The sequence below is a fragment of the Prionailurus bengalensis genome, chromosome E1 (assembly GCF_016509475.1).
Source record: "Prionailurus bengalensis isolate Pbe53 chromosome E1, Fcat_Pben_1.1_paternal_pri, whole genome shotgun sequence".
NCBI lineage: Eukaryota > Metazoa > Chordata > Mammalia > Carnivora > Felidae > Prionailurus > Prionailurus bengalensis.
This window is the reverse complement of record NC_057347.1, coordinates 3,091,222-3,115,143: the sequence shown is the minus strand read 5'-3', so window position 1 is coordinate 3,115,143 and position 23,922 is coordinate 3,091,222. Positions and strand designations below refer to the sequence as shown.

Sequence of the window (23,922 nt, the reverse complement as noted above, 5' to 3'; positions counted from 1 at the left end):
AACAAAAAAGGGGGGGGGGCACCTGGGTAGCTCAAGTCGGTTAAGCGTCCAACTTCAGCTCAGGTCGTGATCTTGCAGTTTGCAGGTTTGAGCCCCGCGTGAGCTCTGTGCTGACAGCTCAGAGCCTGGAGCCTGATTCGGATTCTGTGCCTCCCCTTTCTGCTGCTCCCCTGCTCACGCGCTCGCTCTCTCTCAAAAATAAACGTTAAAAAAATTTTTCTTAAAATGCTTTGGGGAGGATTCAGGGGTGAGATCCAAGGGCAGCCTCCCTAGTGTGGGCCCATGAGGAGAGGCTGAAATGAAACACGAGGGAACACACAACCCCCTAGAGAATGTGGGTTTTTTTTTTTCTATTCCGTGACAGTCTCCGGTCAGGCCGGTTCTGGTTGGCCAGGCTGCCTGGCTGTGGGGGGGATGTAATAAAAAAAAAAAAAAAAAAGGCAAAAGCGCTCCCTCTGTCCTGTGTCACTACCACACAAGAGGAGGAGTGCAGTACCGTGTTTCACGCGTGTCCTCACCCTCACGTTCAACATCCCACCAGGCGTCTGTGGACTTGGAGCTTTTCGCAAAAAGCAGGAACCCTTGCCTGGTGGCCGGCTTGACTGGTGTTACGTCGACAGCGGTAACGGTGTTTCCCACACCGCTCTGCCGTCCCGCGCCAGCACAATCAGGAGACACATCACCTGCGTGGACCGGTCCCATTCCAGATTCCACAAAGATGTTCGCCAGAAGGAACCTCTCCTAACAAGCCACCGCTTTGTAGTCCAAGGAGAGGCAGCCCAAGGAAGAGGGTGTGCGGGAGCGGGGCTCCGAGCGGGTCAGAGACTCAAGCCAGCCAGCTGCCACCCAGCAGGGGCCTGGCACATCGCGCGGAAGATTTCAGGCCGGACCAGGGAAGCCCTGTCCTTTGCCGAGACGAGGTTTAGACGCAGTCGGGCTCTGCTGGGGTTTTATCTGCGAGCTGTCATGCAGAACACGGCAGGCGCTTCCTTTTTTAATGCAGATGGCCCAGAGATTATTTTAATTTGCTTTAGTGGGGATAACAGACCTGTCCCTAGCCTGGCTGGCTTGACAGTATACTTTTTTTAATGTTTTTATTTTATTTTTGAGACAGAGAAAGACAGAGCATGAGCAGGGGGAGGGGCAGAGAGAGAGAGGGAGACACAGAATCCGAAGCTGGTTCCATGCCCTGAGCTGTCAACACAGAGCCGGACGCGGGGATCGAACTCACAGACCATGAGATCATGACCGGAGCTGAAATCGGACGCGTAACCGACTGAGCCGCCCAGGAGCCCCGAGAGTATACTTCTGAAACCCCGCCGTCACAGAGACTAGCCCTGTCACATTTCCGTACTGCCACCGATCTTCCCCATCCCTGGAAACCCCAACATCGATGAAGTATGGGCCAGAGCACCAAACTTGCTCCCAGCCGGCCGTCCCTATGGCCCTGGGTCTGACCGACCCGTGGCCCCTTCCTCCTGAAGCCAGTGTGGTCGGGACACAGAGGTGGCTGTTGTCAAGGCTGGGGAAGAAAAGTGCCCACAGTTGTCACACTCCAGGAAACACCACACCCTGTCAGGTGGAACTTGACCACCTCAAAAAAAGGAAGAAAAAAAAAGAAAGAACCCATAGTGGAACAGGCCGTGTGCTGGAAAGTTTAGAAAGTGAGACGGTGGCTTTTCTCCCCTGGTTCCAGGACAGGGCGTGAAGCCTGCAGCTGAGACGAGAGCCAAGTCCCAATCCGCAGAGGCTTCCAGTCACTCTGGGAGGGATACGTCTGCACCGACAGCTTTCCCGCATCCCAAGCGTTGGCTAAAACGCCGTGTCCCGTGCCAGCTGGGAGGACCAGCCGAGGACCCTGCACGCCCGGCTGCCATTGGGGAATCTAGCAAATCGCGTGAAAGGGTCTCATGCAATTCTTGCCAGAAATCAAACGCGAAACTCTCTAACAAGGATGCGGAACCAGAAATTCGCATCTGAGTAAGTCAGGGAGGTCTGTTTGTTTTTTGAGTAGCCTAATGGCTCCCTCCCTGCTGCCGGATGTCATGAAACCTTATTTAATGACGTCACGTGACACAATCAAGACCGTGAAACACTGGCTCTGACAGAGCCCTCCCTCGAAGTGCTGTGCTGCACAGATTCTGAGATGCCCATGTTCTCACATATGGGCATCATCTCCCACGATCGCTATCAACAAGGGGCAACTGTGACCTTGTCATCGCCAGGCTCCTCCTGGTCAGGTCGGGAAAGCCCAACATCAGACCTTGCAGAGTAAGTATCAGCAACTTAGAAGAAACTTCTGGAGCCGAGAGCAAAATAAAGCTCTTCAGTAGTGCTGAACGTCACCAACGCCCACCATGGCCCAGAGGACGACGCTGTTTGGGGAAACACAACAGAACTCTGGGCAGTGACAGTTCAGAGCGCCGGAACCACAGTGCAAAATTTCAAGAAAACCTCTTCTGTTTTACTTTTTATTTACGAACCATGATACGGAAACGTGCCTAACGTGGTCAGAAAGAGCTCTTTCAATAAATATAAAAAGTCTAAACGAGCATTTCCCTTGGCGCAGTTTTCTTAATGGGTCACAAAATAAAGGTGTATCTTACAGGTGTGCTGGGTTTGAGATTCTAGGAGATTCTGGGGAGCCTGAGGGGTATGTGTATTTTTAACTTGCCCAACAGGGACGGCCAGTCGGCCGGCAGAGGTCAGGGAGCCCCTGCTTTGTGCTCCCGGCCCGAATTCTCAGCACAGACGTCTCCGGGCCAACTTGGCCCAGGAAAGAAAATGTTTCGTCACTTCCATTTTGAAAAATGAATTTGGGCAACTTCACAGGAAACTGTAGAACACACAAACTATTTGCATCTTTTTTTCTTTTTTTTTTTTTAAATAAAGCTGCAGACAACACGCTCATCCGTGTCCATTTCCCAGTGGCTACTCCCATCCCCGTGTGTTAGCACGTCCGCACGCCCACATCTCAACGGCCCCGTGGTATCCTGTTCAGCTACGGAGTCCTCGTGACCATCCCCGGCCATCAGACATTCACGTTAATGCCGCTGAGACTGTTTTATTCGTCCTTACCGCTATGGGCGACTTTCCCAAAAGGAGAAAGAGAAGAGTTTTCCTAGCAGATCACACTGCTACACTGATCAAAAACTTACAGAAAGTAACTCAGTGACACCAGTAATGCAAAAGTGTACCTATTCTCCTAAATCCTAGGTGACAACGGAACTTGATTTTTTTTCCTCCCTGGCTAAAGCAATCACTATCTTTGGAGACAAAAAAAACCGTGTTTCTTAACTCCACCGACTACCTACAGGGAGCAACGGGGCTCTGAGCTCATTCAGACCTCACTCTCCTGACCGTGAATCCAAGCGCGTGCCAGAGAACCTACTGCCCAGGCCTGCCAGCCGAGCGCCCTCCTCCCTCGCCTCCCACCGACGGATCGTGACGGGGGTATTAGAAAACACCCCACAGACGGGCGGATCTGGGTTCAGCGTGCCTCGTTTCCCTCGGGGAGGCTTCAGAGCGGACAGGAAACCCTAGCAGAAGACCTGTGGGGGCAAGCGTGACTCTGAATGGCCAACCCCACGTGGTCGCCCGGCCCCAGCACCTACAAGCTGTGTTCTCGTTTCAAATTTGCCTCTTGACTCGCGCTAGCTGATAAAGGAAGTCCGCCACGTTAATCCTTACAAAAGGGCTACCGCATTCCCCTGTGTATCATGTTTTTAACTGCCATGGGACCAGTTTTCAGGTGAGACGCGTGAAGTCACAGGGAAGTGACTCACAAACACGCCTCCTCACCCGGCCCCCATTTTTAGAAAAGACTCAAGTAACAAGCCTCCGTTTTTAAGGTCCAGCTGATGTTCTCAATTTGCTTCAAACTTTGGGGCAAATATAGACAGGAACACAGTCGATGAAGTAAAGCTGGAATGATGAAAAGGCTCATCTTAGCGTCCTCTAACCTCACTGCTGGGACCCATCCCCAGGCTGGCCTCGTTCCCACCAGCAGCCAGCAGCCAGGCAGGATGGCTCTCCGCCCGCCCCCGGACACCTCCCCTTTTCCAGAGGTGCCAGTGTCCACGTTGGCCCTCAGAAGGCCCGGCTGGGAGAAGCAGAGTCGGTACCTGACCGGCACAGGCCTGGGAGACCAAGCTTGTGTGAGCCCCCACGGCTCGTCGTTTCCAAGCAGCCAAAACCGGCTCATCTCCTGAGACATGAAACAGAGTCGAGGCCAGCCAGCGAGGCCCCAAGCCTGGAAAAGTGGAGCATACAGCAGAAAAGACCCAAGCTGGTTTCCAGTCCCGGCTTTTCTGTGACCTTGCTGTGTGATCTCAGGCCCGAAACGGAAACTCTGCGCCCCCCATTCCCATCTGAAAGCTGGGCTGAGCCAGCTCTTCCTGCTCTCAGGCCACCTGTATCTTGTTCTCCCGTCCTCTCCTGAGCTCAGCATTACACCTCTGGCTTCTGCTCTTAACTGAGTTGATGGGGTGCAGTTTCTGGCTATTCTGGGCTGGAAGGAAGCAGAACACTGGCCCCTGCTCACCTGTAGGAAGGCGTCTGGGGGGCAAGGGGTGGGGACGGGCGGCAAAGCTGCGTATCACTACCTGGGGGGACCAGCGCAGGGAGGGCTCGCTCCTCAAGGGTTCGTGAGAGCCGGGCTAAGCAGGGCATCAGGAGTCCTGGCGAGAGAGCACACTGAGACGGGCGGCTGACAGCTGGATGGGCAAACAGTCCAGGGTCGGGGCGCCTGGGGGGCTCAGTCGGTTAAGAGTCCGACTTCAGCTCAGGTCACGATCTCATGGGTACGTGGGTTCAAGCCACGCGTCGGGCTCTGTGCGGACAGCTCAGAGCCTGGAGCCTGCTTCGGATTCTGTGTCTCCCTCTCTCTCTGCTCCTCCCCTGCTCACACACTCTCTCAAGAATAAATATTTTTTAAAAAGTCCGTGGTAACTTTCATGCCTGGTGACATAACGTACTATCTGAGCAAGTACAAAGTAGCCTCTTCAGCCAAATGATCCAAACAGAAGGCGGAGGATAAGACCAAGAAGTCAGCCGGCTTCCTCAGGGGCTCCTGTGCCAGGGGCCGCTGCAGCTACAAAAACACCCAAAAATACATGAGGGTCTCCTCCTGAAGCCTGCAGCTTACACGGACGGCCCTTTCACGGACCTGGCCCATGCTCTCCTGGACCCAGAGGTGGCAACATCTGGTAAATGACAGACACATGGGTTCCTGCAGCCAGCGCCCCCCCCCCCACACCCCAGTCATCACTGACCAACAGCCTGCAGGGGATGATCCCAGGGGCGTCTAGCTGGAAGGGAAATGAGAAATCATCTGGGAGCCAGGGGCCAGGATTCAGGGCTCAGGGACTCATCCGTGCCTTAACTGCATTAGCTCTACTTCTGTTTTCCATCTGAGGCTCCTGCATGAATACAGAGACCTGCTAGGTCCTTAAACCTCTGATCGGATCCAATCCTTGCAGAGATGGTTGGGATAGAAGCTGGGAGTAGAGACGAGTTCTCTCCGCAACTGCTCGGCCAGCACACCCAGGCCCAGCACACCCAGCACCCCGAGGGTCTCTCGGTGAGTCCGCTTACAACACAATCTCAGAACCGACTAACAGGATATTCCTGCCCCGTACTAACAGAAGAGATTTTTACAAAGGTATCGGACTTACTCATGTTTCTTCTTTGCTTACAAATTGGATTCACTTTTCATTCACTTACAGTTTTAAGACTACAGACTATCTGGTTTATTTTCACTCATCATTACAAGCATTAGGGTTCAGAACCTGACACATTCGTACAGCCGCCCCAGTCTCCCCGTCCCTCAAATCCAGTCACTTTGTGTCTTTGCTCCCAAACACCCGGCATCTTCTCTCACTTGCCAACATCAACCTGAGGGATGAGGAGAGACGCCCAGAGCCAAGTGACATCCAGCCCCAGAACACGGACACATGTCCTAAAAGCAACACATCCAGAGGGCGGGCTCCTGGATCCACCACCCTGTCCCTCCCTCCTCCCTCTTCCCAGACCACCATGTGCAGCCCCAGGCCTTCCTGGAAACTCCTGGAAATCACAGCTACGAGCAGAAACCGGCACCAAGAACCAGCATGAGAACACCTGCATCAGACACCTCCTCGGGAGACGGCCCAGCTTTTATTTGCACCGCCCCCCCCCCCCCAACACACACACACACACACAGCTGCCATCTGTCTGCACACCTCGAGTCAGAACCCAAGGGACATTTCTGAACCTGGCTTTGCAACTCTGGTCTTCTCTCCCAGGCTGGCAGAAACCCAATAAAGCACCTCAATCCGTGTTGTTTTGGTTTGGTTTTTTCTGTGAAATTTATTGTTTCCACATTAAAAGATTTTTTGAGGGGAAGTATTTTCTTTTAACCACATGATGATCCTATGCAGCTGCCCAGAGTAGGACACCATCGTAAGTCATTAACATGCCGTGTGAGTTCTGAATAAATAAAAGCTACAAAGCCCAAGTTATATACAAATATCTTAGGCGATAATGTTTACAAACCTATGTACAATAAAACAAATGTAAACAGTAAATGCAGCATGAGAGTAATCAAGATGATCGGGAGCAACCATTTACGGCCAGTCTGCCCACCAGAAGCCCCCTGAATGGGGCCGCTCGACGCTTCCTAACACACGTGGACAGGCCCTCAGAGGACAAAACAAAACGCCCTGAAAGATGTCGCTTAACTGAAGGACCAGAGAGCTGGCAAGGAGGCTGCCCCCGCCCCTCACCCCGAGTCTGAGGCACACGGATGAGGAGCAGATGGTGCCCCGGCCCCAGAGGCTCCCGCTAGCTGGGGTCCAGACGGGCATTTCGCTGCTCTGGGAGGCAAGTCTATGGAATGATAACCGCTAAAGTAAAATCAGAAGGTGCAGAAAATGTTCCCTAATTCGGTGACCTTCCCGACCCCCCAACCAGCAGCAGGTCACACGGTGGGGAGTGGAGCTGGAGAACACGCGATCATGAGCGCTGAAGAAGCGTGGGCGGGAGCTGGCGGGAGCTGGGGGGGAGGGGCGGGGGCACGTGTTGACCTGATCTGGGGGAGACCTTCTAGAAGGTCGGCAATGTCTTAAACACAACTAAACCCTATCCGTACAGCTGGGTGGGAGCTATGGGGCAGGCGTGATGATGATGGGTACTTCTGCATCCAGTGACCAAGGAGTACACAGACGTGCCACCTTGTGACCCACAAAAGTGCAATCATGTGAGACCAACGGCACCACGGCGAGAAGAGGAAATAGCCAGTATTGATATCGCGCAGAGTCCTGGGGCCAGGCAGGGCCCAGCAGCCGCCGCCGCATGCAGCCTGCCCTCTGCCAGCCGTGGGGAGGCAGACGCAGGGGCCCAGGCCGGGCCCGGGCACCGAGGGACGAGGCGTGGGTGTCCTGGGCTGTTGGAGGAGGGCAGGCGCCCCCACCCGGAGGCCGGGCACTCACACACTGAGAGGCAGCATACCCGGTGCTGACGACGGGCGCGAGGAGCCCAGACCAGGAGGAGGAGGCGCTGGGTCAAAGCCGTTTACTGCCCTGTGGGGGTGACCAGAGCACAGAGGGGAAGGGAGGGGAGGGGAGGGGAGAGAGAGAGACTGTCATTTAAAATCACTCGACACCCGACAAGAAATGCACATGCCCTCTAGGGGCACTCCCCTTCCGGCCCACAGCAGGATCATGGGGCCCGGGGAGAGAGGCTGCCGGGAAGGCGCCAGCCGGTCAGAGCCTTGAGAACTCGGGGGTGCCGGAGCGAGTTACATGCTCCCCGCTCGGCAACTCCATCCTGCCAGCCACAGCCCTGACCTCTCCCCTGCGGAGCTGGGCTGAGTGTCTGCCAACGGGGAAGTCGCTAAATAAATGATGGTGCAACTCAACAATGAATTCTATACGACACATGCCACAGCCTTCTTTAATAGCACGGGGAAATACTCAATGTAATTAACACTAGGTAGAATGAGCAGTTACCGACCTGTATGTGTTCAACGACGTGAAGGAGAAAAGTAGTTAGGTACTAGATTCTAAACTGCAACCTCTTATATAAATGGACGTTACTTCTAGGCAGCTACATCTAGAATGTGCTAGAATGTGCGGGGAGGGGGACGCTACACATATATGCATATAAAATCATATATGTTACGGAAAGAAAATTTAACGAGTTACTTTTCCTCCATCTGGGTAGCGGGTAAATTTTGTTTAATACTTTATACTTTTTCTTTGTTTTCCCAATCTCCTACACTACACGTGAATATCTTAACGAGACGGAGGAAGAAGTAACTGTTAAACTGTTTCCCAAGCAGAGCCAGACAGGGGAGGCTTCTCTGCAGAGGCCTGAGTGCCGTGCCCAGCCCAGCCCAGCCCCCAGAGCCTGCAGCCAGCACCCGGCACCCAGGCCCAGAAGGTGCAGAGTGCCCCAGCCCCGCCCAGCGGCCCCCACAGCCACAGGAAGCAGCCAGCGAAGGATCACAGGGCTGGAACCTCTCTCAGGAAGCCACGCAGCCCTTCCATACTGAACACACTCCCGGGGAACCCGCCCCACTAGCGATCTGAGAGGTGCGGCCAAGCGCGGGGCCTGCACCGTGCCACGCGTGCCATCGCTGTCCCCCGCCCCCCCTGCCACCACCTGCTCATCACAGGGGTCCGGGGAGTTGAACACGGGCTCAAGGAGAGAGGTTCTCTTCAAAGGAACGAGAACAGACACACACACACCCTTCAGGTTCATCGTTTCATACACTGAAGAAGCAACTCGGAGAAATGGGCATGCACAGAGACGACAAATGACCCTGACCGCTCTGAAGAAAGAGTTAACATCTGAACTCTGAAGTAACCAAGCTCAGAGCAGAGATGCTGCCTTTGGAATCAAGCCGGGTACACTCAGACCAAGAGCAAGAGGAGGGGCTCTGGGAGGCGTGACCCCCCCCCCCACCTCAACTTCCTCCCCCAGCGAGCACACCCAGGAGCTCCCCTTTCCTTTCTGGGCTCGGGGAGGGCGGACATCCAGGCTTCATCACCTGTGAAAACTTCAGATCACCCACTCCATTCTGCCTGTGACTCTCCTCAGGGCAGGGCCGCACCCCGCCTGCCACTACAGCCTCCATGGGACAAGCCCCGGCTGTCATTCAACCGGCCAGTCCCAGGGCCCCAGGACTCACTTCCTAGTCCTAGACGCTCAGCAACAACGAGGCAGGCCTCCGCCTTAAACATGTGACCACCAGACTCCGGTCCCAGAGCACGGCACAGGCCCCGCTGGGCACCAAGCAGCGGCCGGCACCTGTTCCCCCAGGGACATGCAAAAACCCCAGGAGAATGGCCCCACATGCAGGTTTAGGGCTGGGGTTCCTGCATTTTCAAGCTAGATAGACCTTAAAAAACGCCAAGTTCGTCCCTATCGTTCTATTACTAAAGAGACCAAAGCAAGCCCAAGCCCAGCCTAGGCTCACCCCGTGAACTTGTCAATGGGGGCGCAGGCCACATTCTCTCTGCCCTGTCTGCGCCTGGTCAGAGGGCACCTGACAGCCCTCGGCAACAACTCCGGTGCTCCCGATGCCGCCCAGCTCTAACGGGGAAAGCAGCAGTGCAATCCAGAATATAAGAGGAAAACAAGCAGGTGGGCGATTCCTCTGTGTGGGCAGAAATGCGAATTCTTGATTTGAATCTGCCAGGGCCTCTCTGGGCACCTGAGTCAAGGTGTGGGAAGTAAAAGGCCGGGTGGGGGTGGGTGGGGGGCGAGGGGGAGGAGAAGAAGAAAGAGGAAGGAAGGGAGGGAAGGAAGGAAGGAAGGGGAAGAGAGAGAGAGAAAGAGAAACAAACAAACCAAAGGAAGGAAAAAGGAAGGGGGAGGAGGAAGGGAGGAGGAGCAGGAGGAGGAGGCTGTCTGCCGAGGTCCTCTGGGGAACAGAAAGCTGTGCAGTGGGGAAAAGGCTCCAAGAGAAGCAACACCCCCTGCCCCCCACATCGGGTTTCAGGAGCAGCAAAAGAGCCAAAGGGACATGTCCCAGTGGAGAGGGAACGGGCAGGGATGGAGAACCAGATCTGGCAATCACCTACACCAAAAAGGTTCCAGGAGCTATGAAATGTCATGGTCCTACCACCATAGTCTGGTTCGAGAGTCTGAAAAACGGAGAATCTAGCTAAGGGCAGATGCCAAGGTCGGCTGTAAAATGGCAACAGAAGAAGTGGGAAGGCGGACAGAGCTAGTCAGGAGGGCAAGAAACCTCTCGTGACAGACACAAAGCACGGAGACGGAACCCTTCCGAGCAGCAAGGACAGGATGAGAGAAGGCCGGAGGTGCTGCGTGAGCACAGGCTCCCAGAAGAACGGATGCTCACACGAGCCCCAGCAGCTCTGCGAACTGAAAGGTGCATTCCTGACAGGACAGATCGTACACACACAAGTCCGTCTAGAACATTCCAGCATACTTGGGGATACACGAGTGAGTGTGGAGGAGAGAGCCCCCACCAGCACTGGCGCCTGCCTTGAGAAAACAGAGGGCTCCGGGCAGCAGGAAGAACCCTAGTCCCATGAAGTCGAATCAGAGGTGATCCCCGGGCCTGACAGGGACACTCCACCCCCTCGCCCAGACTTCCAGCGTCATCACCGCAACCCCTGACCCTACGTCATAGGGGTCACAGGCCTGCCGGCCACAACGGCCCCAGGACCGCCACCACCAACTGTCTTGTCCTGCGCGGCCGAGCCAGTACGAAGGGGGACAGTCGGCCCAACGGGAACCTGACAGGCCACTCGCAGGCTGTTAAGTTGGTTAAAGCAGAGTCAGCCCCATGCAGTTAGTAACACCACTCTGTTAATGCGTCTTCCACCATATACCATGACTGCCAAAGAAGGAAAAGAGCACAGCAAACAAATTCAGTTACCCATGAACAACGTGGGAAATATGACTTTTTCTTGCCTAATAAAAAAAAAAAAAAAGGAAAAAACATTACACAGTAATACAAGTACGATCTTCACAGCGTGTCCTCGAAGTGGTCTAGTCTACACCCACCTACACACAGCCCAAACGACACGAGCCCGGCTTACAGACCAGGGTACATGCTACTACAGAGACGAAGCGAAAGCGGATGAAGAAACCAGAACGTTTTCGAGAGAAGTCCGGTGGCTGTGCTACACGTGAGGTTTCGACACGAAGGGCCACCGGTGGCTGGAGGACACGGAGCCATGCCGGGGAAGGAGGTCCAGCGAGCCACAGTCTAGAAACCGGCAGAAGCGATCAGACTAGATAAAACCCTGTTTCTGGGAAGCCCTCAGATCGCCAGAACTTACAGGATATTTTCAAATCACATGCACTACTATCTGAGGAGAAGGCGGTATCATGTGGTTCCATGTGGTCAGGCCTCACTGCATCTCAGGATTCTGAGGGAAGGGGAGGGGCGGGGCGGGCACACGCGCACGCACCTCCTCTCCTGAAGCCCCTCCCTCACCGTGGGGCACTGGTAAGCTCAGTGACAGAGCCACAGGCACACTCCTCCGGAGCGGGACGCAGGACAGGCAGGTTCCAGAGCCAAAGGCTTTTTAAAATGAAGTTTTTCCTGCTGCTCAAAGTCCAAGCTACACACTTCTACGCTTCTGTAAGAAATGGTGTTTTTTCTTTTAACCCGGCAGACTGAAAAGTGGAACTGGGAGGTGGGATATTCCCCCCCTTCCTTCTGCATCGTTAGATTTTACCTAGTCACTGCGGCAGCAGGAAGAAAGGCAGAGTTTGGAGCCAGGCAGGCCAGAAGGAAGCCAGATCCAAGCAAGGGGGCAAGGAAGGGCAAACACAGCAAAAGCACCAGAGTGAGCCTCGGGGATATGGCAACTAGACAAACCTAATTCCAGAAAGAGGTTAATATCCGGGTGTGTGTGTACAATCCATATAAACTAAGCACTTGGGAAAAGGCAGGCCCACAATAAGCACATTTAATTCTTACCAGGAACAGTTCTATTAAAAATGTGTACTATTTAAGCCAAAACTAAATATCATCTGTAACTGTTTCTCTCAGGAGGCACGCCTCCAGGTTCGGTTCTGAAAATAAAGCCTACACGTGCATCCGGGATGTTCCTCGGGGGACGGGGGCTCCGCGACGGTGCCCAAAGCCCGCGCCTGGTTCCAGGTTACTCCGAATCCTCCACAACTACCTTACACTGGGCCCATCTCTGGGCATCCCTGCCCCGGGGCTCTGCATCAGCGCTCAGGAAGAAGCCAGGAGCAGCGACCCTGAACTGACCATGTTACCCCTCCCTCATCGTGACTGTTCTAAGGACCCTCTACATACAAAGGCATCGCTCCAACCAGTCCATTTCTGGTTCACGCCTGTTCTCACGTCACAGGGCATCCGAGGCAAGAAGTATGATGCCAGATAAAGACTAACAACTACTCTATTGCAGGTTAATTACAAGTTGCAAAAAATCACAAGTTGGAAAAAATAATTAGGTACTGTTTTCATCGCTCAGGAAAACTACCCCTAAACTCCCCCTGTGAATGGCAACTCTCATGTAAAGTATCTATTTATTCCGCTTGCCATTCCAGTATGAAAACAGGCACTCCTCAAGACTGCCCGAAACCCCTAAACCTGAGGAAAATTAATTTTATACTTACGCTCCCTGAGGAATCCCAACGGTCAGAACGAAGCTCTGATTCATATACTGCTATTCTAGAATGTGCTCCTTACTGAAATGTGTATACTTGAAGGAAGAACTCCCGTAAGGGAGAGAGAGAACCCAGAACACTCCACAAGGGTGGACAAAAGGCACTGTTCAGAGCGGACTGTGTGCCACATCCAGTCCTCCCTAAATGTGCCATAGTGAGGAAACCTCCTTTAAGAAACTGAAATTTCTAGAGGCGCCTGGGCGGCTCAATTAGTTGAGCGTCTGACTCTTGATTTCAGCTCAGGTCATGATCCCAAGGTCATGGGATCAAGTCCAGTGTTGGGCCCTGTGCTGAACATGGAGCCTGCTTGGGATTCTCTCTCTCTCTCTGCCCCTCCCCCAGTTCTTGTTCTGTCTCTCTTAAAAAAAAAAAAAAAAAAAAAAAAAAAAAAGCTGAAAATCTCTAGACTTGCATCTGTATCGCTTTCATAGAACAAGAACAGCCTCTACGACTCAAAAAACAAGCAAGGGCTCACGGTGCCTCAGCCGCTGTTCCGGGAACAGCTGCGTGAGACGACGTGGTCAGCCTACCCAGACCACGGTCCTAACCGGTTGTAGCTAAATCAAGGCACATCCAAAGGATAACCGTGCAGCGTCGGTCTCTTTCACTCGAGGTACGACAATATGTGCGGACATGGAAAGATCTCGAAAGCCTAAGTCGTGTAGGGGGCAGCAGAGCAATATTTAAGGTACAGCCCCACAGACTCTCAAAAGCATGCGGCAGATGCAGAAAAACAGGACCCTACATGCCTAGGAACAGGCGTAAGGGTGATTACTCTACACACCTGTACCAGCTGGAACCTGCTGCACTGAGGGCGTACCACTGCTTCCAACTTAAGCCAATTTTTTTTTAATTCTCAACTCCCCCAAACCACCTTCTGATCATACTGAACCGGTGCCTCCTGAACTGTATTTGATCCAGGGGATTCATATTTTTCTAAAACGCAGAGTCCGCACGGTCACGGCCACAGTGCTCTCGTCCACCCTTACCACAAACTGGCCGAGAACACCTCCCAGCCTTGAAGCACCCTGACAAGGATGGTACCACGGCCACCTTGAATACCCAGAGCCTAACACTGCTGCCTCGCGAGAGTCTGCCTCCCGAGACGGAAGCCCCAGAGCTCCCAGGGCAACAGACTCCATGGGGACCTGAAGACAACAGATTTCAGGTCCCCTGAGATCTGGGTGACACCATCTCAGGTAGGTTTACCGGACACAGTTTACCTTTCCGAAGTTCAATAAGCTCACTTAATAACGTGCAACATCACTGCTCCAAACTGTCATTTAAAAGGTCCAAGACTTACCCTTTGTCAAAAAAAGACGTGTGTCCTGATCGAGGGAACTTTGTGCTGTCGCTGTTCATCAGCCCACAGTTAACATTCCCTGAAAGATAGGATTTTCGTGATGCCTGGTCCTTTGCAAAATTCCTGCAAGCCGCTAATTTGGATTCTAAAGCCTACGGAAAGAAGGAGGAATGATCTGGTTGTCAAAACAGTAGCTGTACATAAAAATCTGCATTTTAAGACACTTCTATTTCAAGACTAAAATTGTACTTTCTCAGTGAATAATGGTAGCCATTTAAGCCACAATCACCTCACTAACAGAAAGAGGGGATATTTCGCTGACTCCGACATCATGAGCTCAGAACAAGTTATTCCCCTCAGTGTTACCAAGGATTACAGCTACAATCCTGACCTTCACTAAGAAAAACGTGGCACAAGTAGACAGAGACAGATGCCAGGTTCCTTTCTGGGTTGTGGACTATCAGAGAGCCATTCATTTCCTACATTCAAGACACTCATTCATTCAAATACTTGCTGAGCGAACACCGTCCTACAGCACGACCTGCGTCTGAGGGATCAGTAGTACAGACCTGCAGTCTGACACTCGGGAAAAGAGTGGTCTAGAAACGAAGATTTAGAAGACATTCACGCCAGGGAGCAGACAAGGTCACGGCTGCGAAGGAGATCAGGAATTCAAGGACAGAGCTCTGAGTAAAATCAACCCTGAAAGGGTGCGCATATGAAGACCCACCAAGATGACAAAGAGAACGGGCAGGAAGGCAGGAAGCAGCCCTGACACAGGATCAGAGAAGCAAAGAAGGCATCACGTGCACATGCTCGCTCTCTCTCAAAGAAAGAGAAAAGGGGGGAAGTGCCTGAGTGTCCAGTTAAGCTGACTCTTAATTTCGGCTCAGGTCATGATCCCACTTGTGACATCGAGCCCCACGTCAAGCTCCCGCAGAGCATGGAGCCTGCTTGAGATTCATTCTCTCTCCTTCTCACCTGCTCGCACTCTCGCTCTCTAAAATAAAACTTAAAAAAAAAAAAAAAGGCATTTATAAAAAAGTCAGGGTTGAATGTTTCAAGAAGTAGGGCAGAACAAAGAGCATCCATTGGGTTTGGCGGTGCTGAGATCATCAGTGAGCAGGGGACAGAGCCCGGACCGGGCTGTCTGGGGAGCATGAACGCGGTAAGAAAATGCTAACAATAAATGAAGACACACTTCCAAAAAGCCTTGCTGTGAAGGGAAGGGAGAAAGAGCGTGACCGTTAAAGAGAGATACAGGGTAAAAGGAAAGAATGGATGCTTTTACTTGGATTAAACACTGTAGGATTCGTAATACACAAATATCACATACAAAGTATGTACATAACACATAATGTGTAACCCGTAAAGATTACACACAAATATGCCAACACAGTAAAACGCTAAAAATATAGGAGACACCGACAAGAGGGCTGGAAGACCTGGGATCCAAGGCACAGAGGGACAAAATCAGCCATGGGCAGAACATGATACTTTGACCACGGAGATAAAAAGGGAGAATGGCTACAAACACAGGCGATGAGAGGAGAGTAACAAAAGAAGGTAAGAGGGGAAACGAAGAAGTTGAAATCAGATGGCCTTGATTTCTCAGTGGAAGAGGATGCAGGAGTGGGGATGGAGCTTCCAGTTCAAGTCAGCGGACAAAGGAGGACAAAGAAGTGGAAAATGAAACATCCCTAAGAGCACGCAGGGCTGGCAACTAACCGCAGACCAAAAGCTCTGGTGACGTCTGGGAGGCAGGCTGTCGACTCAATGGATAAACCACACAGGGACTCCCAAGGTCACCATTCGGGCACCATTTCTGAATAGATCACTTAACGTAATAAGCAAAGCAAACAAGGAACAAAGAAACTTGCGGACAGGAAGTCCAGGAACACGCAGAGCCAACCCAGGGGCGAAGGGCAGAGAACCGCAGCAGAGAAGCCACGAGCCTATCCAAGCGCAGGCGGGAAGGGACCGTGAGAAGCTGCGAGACACGAGACCTGGCAAAGAAAGGCCTGGCTTCTTCCACCCACCAGAAGAAGGTGGTAATTGAGAATGCCAGGAAAAGGAAAAAGGCCTACAGGCCAGCTAGGATACAAATAGGAAAAAACTGGGCATATTTTGAGTAAACCATAAAAAACCAAATGCTTGACACACGGTTGAGTGGCGCAAACAAAACGACCCAAGAGCCCAGCTCCTGCTCTACGATGGACAGTACACACGGGGGGGGGGGGGGGGGGGGGGGAGCACTGCAGACGCTACAAGTTTTCAGTTTTTACAACCAACCAGTGGAGAGTGCAAGACGGGACAGAGAACTCACAAACACAACAAGGAGCTGAGCGCGTAATAAATTGAGAAACAGAGGTTTAAGCATGTCATTTAAAGTTATAAAAATAACCAAGAGACCAAAAAATAAAAAACTGGGGGGATGTGAGTTAACTTCATCTTTTTGCTTAAAGCTGAGAAGTCAAGACACCAAAAAACAAGCACATTATTTGAGTTATGGAGCTAAATACCATAATTCTTGTAACAAATGGGATCTTAAAAATGGTTAGGAGAGAACATGATGTACTGTATAAAATAATTTTTATTGTTTTTTATGCTAGGCTAAAATGCAGATCTAGAATTACTCTGATGGTCAGAAAACCACTGTATCGGCCAGAAAAGGCAGACACGGGACCCTGTACCGTGGCCTCCCATTTCTTCGCTATGTGACGCATAATGCAATTTCTGCTTTTTTCAGAAAATATCTCTCACAAAAAAGCATGTGAAGGGGCAGTGGATAGCGGGCAGTTTCAGGGGCAGATCGCTGAGAAGAGAGGTAGAAGTCGCCGAGGGAAACAGGAAAGGGAACCAAAGCAGGAGACGCTAACTTCACAGTGGCATAAATCCACACAGCTACGTAACTGCTTCCTGAGATCCAGGTTCAGGGAAGGAGAGGTCCAACTGCTTGACTGATCCAGACGGCAGGTCTCGTCCATGGCCAAAAAGATCACGAGTCAGCAGTGACAGAGTGAGCCATCTGTGGGATCACGGATGAGCACAAGAAATGAAAGCAAGAGATGGCTAAAAGGCCAAGAGGCTCCCACCACTGTAAGGTCAGAGAGTAGGTATTCTAGAAGGAAAAAACTGAATAAGCAGTAAAACGAGTTTAATATTTCAAAAGCCCAACTGTTCTGGAATACCGGGTTAGAGCCAAGGAGACAGCACAGAAGCTCAAGTGGCCAAGGAGCAGTAAGACAGACGTGACTAAGACGAGGAAGGCCCGTCGCGAGCCAGTGCTGAGTCCTGCAGAGACAGCCGAGGGGGTGGTCAGGGGGGCAGACTACGGCAGGAACAGGATTCAGGAGTGGCACAGAACACATAGCAGGCCACAGGGCAGTCAGTGTAGAAAAAGATGGAGGGGCCACGATGGGGAAACGGCCATGGGGACACACAGAACGCCCCCGGGGGGTGGGGGTGGGGGGGCCAAGAGCTCAGCGCCCAGGGCCGTCTGCAGAAGCACTAGCGGGCCCGAGCCCCAACACTGTTCCCCGGAGCAGTCTCAGCTCATCACCAGAGGCTTCTGTCTCTCTGCTTAATCAAGGCCTTCAGCACAAGAAGGTCCCCTTTTTTTCTTCCCTCCCTCCGAATTAAGAATTCAACACCTTGGCAGCTGAAATACGCGGGGGTAAATAATTGAATGCTTACCCCTACTTTCCGTAAGAGATCCCCCACGATGTTTAGTGCTGATATCCTAGCGGAAGGAGTTAGTGGACTGGTACCAAAACCGTTTGGTATAGCTAGAGAAAAAGAAGAGAGGAGTGGTTACACTCGTTGTTCCCTCTACATCTTGTTGCCGGTTTTGTTGTTGACGTTACAAAGCAGAATATGCGCCATGAAAAAGAATTCCAAACCATGGACAGGAAGTACAAAGTGGGACACCATCAATACGTTGAACTGTCTCCTTCAACTGACTGATATTTAGACTACACCTAATTTTACATTACAAATAATGCTAAAAGGACATATATCCTTCAAACATCTAGACAAGGATTTCTGGAGAAGCGATTCCTAAAAATAGAACTGCTGGGTCACAGGATATGCCCATGTCGTCCACCTTAGGAGATACTGCCAAAATGCTCTCTGAGAAGGTTGTGCCAAGGTCAGCAATCTGCATGGCAACGCCATCAATGATACGAGACATTATCTTTTTGTTTTCTTTTCTTTTTTTTTTGCCAATTTGATAGTCATTCTGTTGTGTTTTTGTTTCCGTGCTAACTAGATATGAGAATCTCTTCTTCTGGAAATCATCTGTTTATCCTCCACGCTTTATCTACTGGGTGGTCTTTCCTTTAATCAACGTGCAAGGGCCCTATCGACTGTAGACGTTCACCCTCGCTCTTCTAGGTCTTATACTTCTCAGTGTGACATTCATCTTCCAAGCTTTTTGTTTTGGTGGGGGAAGCCTGGGCTTCCTCAACCTTGGCATCATAAATATGTTCCTCTTATGCCCTCCTTAGGTTTTCCTAATTTTTTTTTAACATTTACATCAGTTGATCCATCAGATAGCGAAGCTTTTTTCAAATGGATAGCCAAATGTCCCGATACCGTAACATGAAGACGACTCGTCTCATCTGAAATGGCACTTTTCATACACTGCATTCCCTATATATTTTAGTTCCATTGACTTATTAGTCTATTGCACCAGAAATAGGCTGCTTTCATTACTGCAGCATTAAAACATGCTCTGCTGTCTTGAAGGGAAAAGCCTGTTGTTATTAGCCTATTTCAAGCTTTTCTTGGCACACTTACTCTTCCAGAGTAACTTTAAAATCAACTTGCCAATTTAAAAGACCCTCTTGGGATTTTCATTAGCAATTTAAATTACTCGTTGATTTGGGGAGAACGGATGCTCCAACAGTCTCCCCACTCGGAATGGGGTTATTTAGTGTGACATTTACTCACACCTTCTTGCACGTCCCTCAGCAGACGTTTTCAGTCATGCACGTTTCTTCCGTTTACTTTTGAGATGGTGTCCACCACAGTTAAGAGCTCTTGGGCTAAACTGCTAGATACGACTCCATCTCTGCCGCTGAGCAACTGTGTGAGCTTTAGTAAGCCACCCATATGTAGAAGAGGGCTAATAAGAACACTTCAAAGTCGTTGTGAAGTTTAAGTTAGCTAATACACTCTCGAAACACCTGCCCATAGGAAGCACTCAATGCTACGGAGCGCTGATCAGTACGTAAACGCTTTGTTGCTGCCGTTCACTGTCCTTGTCCTCCAGAATACAATCTAACTGAAGGTGGGGACGCGGTCCCATTCTCCACTAGACTCCCAGCATCTAGAATAATGCATGGCACAGAACAGGGGCTCACCAGGGTATAAACAAACTGCTGTACTTTTCTCGGCAGGTATTTCCAGACCTCGTTTTTCCCTATTATCCTCAAATTATTAAATCTGTGCTTTTATGGAAAGATGTCTTAGATGCTTTTTGGAAACCGGCAGCATCACTCCTAAAATACAATTAAAGACAGACCACTTCATAGAGGACGGCCCTTCAGGCTTGCACTGATTTCGCTAATCTCCGGCTTCTCGTCAGGTCTGTGCTGACTCATCTGTCACACAAGTGCGGTGATCTGGTACGCAGCAGCTTTCAGGTTGGTTAAAGTGCACGCTCTCAGTCCCAGTCTGCAAACGTCCCAGCCTACCTGGACAAATAGCACTGCCTCGGGGTTGACAATCTTAATCCTGTGCCACAGTGAGCAAGCTCTGTGTCCCACTGACCTTGCCCTGCTCACCGCAGCCAAGTCCCTGAATTAAAACTCTAATGAGCTATGACAGGACGCGCACCTGTCTGGGTCTTACCTCAACTGAGCTCCCGATTCTTCTGATTAGGGGCTCAACTGAAGAATTTTCAGAACTTAGCCACACAGTTCTATCAGTACCAGAAAGCAAACCTTTGTTCATTCTCAAATGTTAGGAATTCTGAGATCTTCAAATACACAAGCAGCCATTCTCCAAAACGGACAGTGAGAGTTTTTGAAGCCTGCGACCATGTGCACCCTGCCTGCTCTGTGTCCTCGGCAGAAACCCCAGCACAAGCGCAAATAACACCACCCTAACGACTCTATGGCATTTTCCCGTTCCTGAGCCAATTTCACCTTATAACTAAGTGAAGGTAGGAGAAGTTCTCTACTGAAGGGCTACTGAGCACTTGAAATGTGGCTACTGCAACTGGGAAACGGAATTTTAAATGTTAATTCACTGTAATAAAAACCTAAATGTGAACGGTCACACGTGGGCTAGCGGCTACTGTACTGGGCAGGACAGATAGAGAGAGCTTACTTCGCCAACTGTCTGAAGAGAAAATCTTCTCCTATCACTCTGAAAGAGAAGATCCTTTATTTAAAAAAGGGATGGGAAGAAAGAGCTCCAGTCTGGGAAGAAAAAAGAATGGAGGAGTGGGAGTGGCCGAAGTATCTGCAAGCTGCAAAAATGAAACAAATCTGAATGAAGCCCTGTGGGGGCTCCATTCTAAGGTTCTACGTAGTGGCCACTAAGTGGTGTTTCTGCTTAGCTGCATATAAAAAACCATACTGGCTGACAGCAAAAGGAACATTCTCACGTACTGCTCATGGATTACTCCGAATGTCACCTCTGAAAACGGCAGCCACCGAGGCACGTAACAGAAAGCCCACGCCCACCTGAGCCGAATGGTAACTCAGGGAGTCTCTCTGTACACGCCGTGTGTAAAGGCCTCTAGTCTTCGGTGATATGTGAAGTGGCCCAAGAAATAAAACTGTATTTAAATACGATCCCCAAGCTTACGTGTAACAAGGAGGTGTGGCACAAGCAAACACACACACACAGCGGAAAAAATTCCGCATTAACAATAGCTGCCCTCGGGAATGCAAGCTGGTGCAGCCACTCTGGAAAACAGCATGGAGGTTCCTCAAAAAACTAAAAGCAGACCTACCCTACGACCCGGGAATTGCACCACTAGGCATTTATCCACGGGATACAGGTGTGCTGTTTCGAAGGGACACATGCACCCCCATGTTTACAGCGGCACTATCGACAATAGCCAAAGTGTGGAAAGAGCCCAAATGTCCATCGATGGATGAATGGATAAAGATGTGGTGTGTGCGTGTGTGTATACACACACACACATATATATATATACACACACGCACGCACACACATACACAATGGAGTATTATTCGGCAATCAAAAAGAATGAAATCTTGCCATTTGCAACTACGTGGATGGAACTGGAGGGTATTATGCTAGGTGAAATCAGAGAAAGACAAAAATCATAGGACTTCACTCATATGAGGACTTTAAGACACAGACAGATGAACACAGGGAAGGGAAGCAAAAATAATATAAAAACAGGGAGGGGACAAAACAGAAGAGACTCATAAATATGGAGAACAAACTGAGGGTTACTGGAGGGTGTGGGAAGGGGGATGGGTTAAATGGGGGAGGGGCATCAAGGAATCTACTCCTGAAATCATTGTTGCACCATATGCTAACTTGGATGTAAATTTAAAAAAATAAAATTATGTTGAAAAAAAAAAAAAAAACCAATAGCTGCCTTGCAGCAGTTAGACTGCAGTGGGTCTTCTTTTTTCAACTCTTCAACATGAACCTGTATTCCTGCTACCATCAAAAACTCAACGTTGCTTTGAAAAGCCTGCAACTTCTTAAAGACTCAATGCATTGAGCTGCTCTTATTGTACACGCAGGCGCCACTGCCCTGTGCAGCAGCCGCCTGGGAAACCAACCTCTTCCTCTGCTCCACAGAGTGCTTGACTTCACCCACTTCTAAACTGAAATCATTGCTCACCCCATGGCGACCCCTGCTTCCATCGCTAATCCACCACATGTGCAGAGAGAAAAGACAGCACAAACCTTTGGGTGAAGGAAAACTGTTTTCCGTCCCTTTGCCAACGGGAGTAGCTGGCAAAGAAAGCGACGCCTGCACAGCAGAGTCCATCTTTTCACAGTCCAGGGTCGGAGAGCTGGGCGCCGACTTTCTGGTGACTTCCTGCTGTCTCTCCCGGACTGCCAGTTCTTGTCTTAAATCTGCAAAATGTGGCACAGGGAATAACACTCACTCGACGAAGCAGACACACCCGGCAAAGTCACATCTGAAAAGCCGTAAAGACATTCCTCCTAAATGACTATTTCCCAAAAACGAGTTTCCTATTTAACGCTTTTTATTTCTTGGGGTATAAAAATGACAACCCTACCGTCTAAATGATCTTTTAGAACTAAAACACGTTGCAGCGCTTGGGAGGGCTCAGTCGGTTGAGAGTCCGACTGTGGCTCAGGTCGTGGTCTCGAGCCGATCAGTTCATGAGTTCGAGCCCCACGTCGGGCTCTGTGCTGACAGCTCGGAGCCTGGCGCCTGCTTCGGATTCTGTGTCTCCCTCTCTGCTCCTCTCCCACTCCCACTGTCACTGTCTCTCTCTCTCTCTCTCTCTCTCAAAAATAAACATTTTTTCTTAATTTTTCTTAATGTTTATTTATTTTTGAGAGGGAAACAGAGAGACTGAGTGCAAGCAAAGGAGGGGCAGAGGGAGACGGAGATACAGAATCCGAAGCGGGCTCCAGGCTCTGAGCTGTCAGCACAGAGCCCGATGCAGGGCTCGAACTCACGAACCGTGAGATCATGACCTGAGCCGAAGTCGGATGCTCAACTGACTGAGCCACCCAAGTGCCCCTCAAAAAAAACATTTAAAAAAAAAGAAAAAGGAAAAAAAAAAGCCAATACAAATGCTACAACCTAAGAGGATAGCGAACTATGCTCACGTGCAAAAAGAAACAGGATGGAGGCCAAACCAAAACTCACACTGAACCTACAGGACACAAAAATAAATGCTCTTTTCAACTCATTTGCTTTTATTCTGTTCTTTTGGGATTACTGCAAAATCAATGAAGTACACTTTTAGAATTTTAAATGGGTTGGTATGGTTTATTAATTATCAAAATGCAGTATTTTGTTATAGAAAGGAAGCATTCAGGGGCGCCTGGGTGGCGCAGTTGGTTAAGCGTCCGACTTCAGCCAGGTCACGATCTCGCGGTCCGTGAGTTCGAGCCCCGCGTCGGGCTCTGGGCTGATGGCTCAGAGCCTGGAGCCTGTTTCCGATTCTGTGTCTCCCTCTCTCTCTACCCCTCCCCCATTCATGCTCTGTCTCTCTCTGTCCCAAAAATAAATAAACGTTGAAAAAAAAAAAAATTTTTTTTAAAAAAAAAAAGAAAGGAAGCATTCAAAACAGTCGCAATTTTTTTCTTGCTTTCAAATCTAGAATTTTTAAGCCCAAATTAACATTTCCTTTTCCAGTTATTCAACTGACCTACAGAACACTGACGTTAAAAAAAAAAAAAAAAGTATACAAAGTTATCCCATTCCTGGGTATATACCCAAATGTCTATCCGTGGATAAATGGATAGACAAAACGTGATCTGTGCATATAACAGGGTCCTATGCAGACTTAAAACGGAAGGAAATTCTGACACGTGCCACCACAGGGATGAGCCTTGAGGACGTTATGCGGAACGGAAACAAGCCAGTCACAAAAGGACAAATACCGTACGGCCCCACCTCTGTGAGGTTCCTAAAAGAGTCAGATTCACAGACACAGAAGGAAGAACGGCGTTGCCAGGGCCTGGGGGCAGGGGGCCGGGGAGTTACACTGCTGTACAAGCATATAGTGAATACATACTTTCCTTTTAAAATTCTCCCTCCCTCCGTCTTTTGTTTAATACATGGTAGAATGCAGATTATAAAGAAAGCAGTCTCTTCTTTATCATATGTGCACACACGCAGTGCTATTATGTGCGTCACACAGGAGAAGACCCAAAGAAACTAAGCAGGACACACACCGTGGTAGCAGTTAAGGCTCTGGAAAACAGACCAGGGTTTGAATCCCCACTGAAAAGCTCTAAGACTTCGGACA

General features: G+C 50.4%; 1 protein-coding gene across 6 annotated transcripts in view; it reads right to left on the bottom strand.

Moving 5' to 3' along the window:
* The window catches only part of NDEL1 (nudE neurodevelopment protein 1 like 1), a 100,559-nt gene that overhangs the window by 37,209 nt on the left and 39,428 nt on the right, over positions 1 to 23,922 (bottom strand). For 4 of the 6 annotated variants that reach the window (XM_043583093.1, XM_043583094.1, XM_043583091.1 and 1 more), the window contains 3 exons: positions 21,872 to 22,045; positions 17,663 to 17,754; positions 13,967 to 14,118 (listed from right to left, as the gene is read on the bottom strand). In XM_043583093.1, coding sequence (XP_043439028.1) covers positions 13,967 to 14,118; positions 17,663 to 17,754; positions 21,872 to 22,045 — 418 coding nt within the window. Of the gene's footprint in view, positions 1 to 6,328; positions 7,560 to 10,891; positions 10,927 to 13,966; positions 14,119 to 17,662; positions 17,755 to 21,871; positions 22,046 to 23,922 lie in introns of those variants that run through there. The other 2 variants (XM_043583096.1, XM_043583095.1) reach the window with 2 other exon arrangements.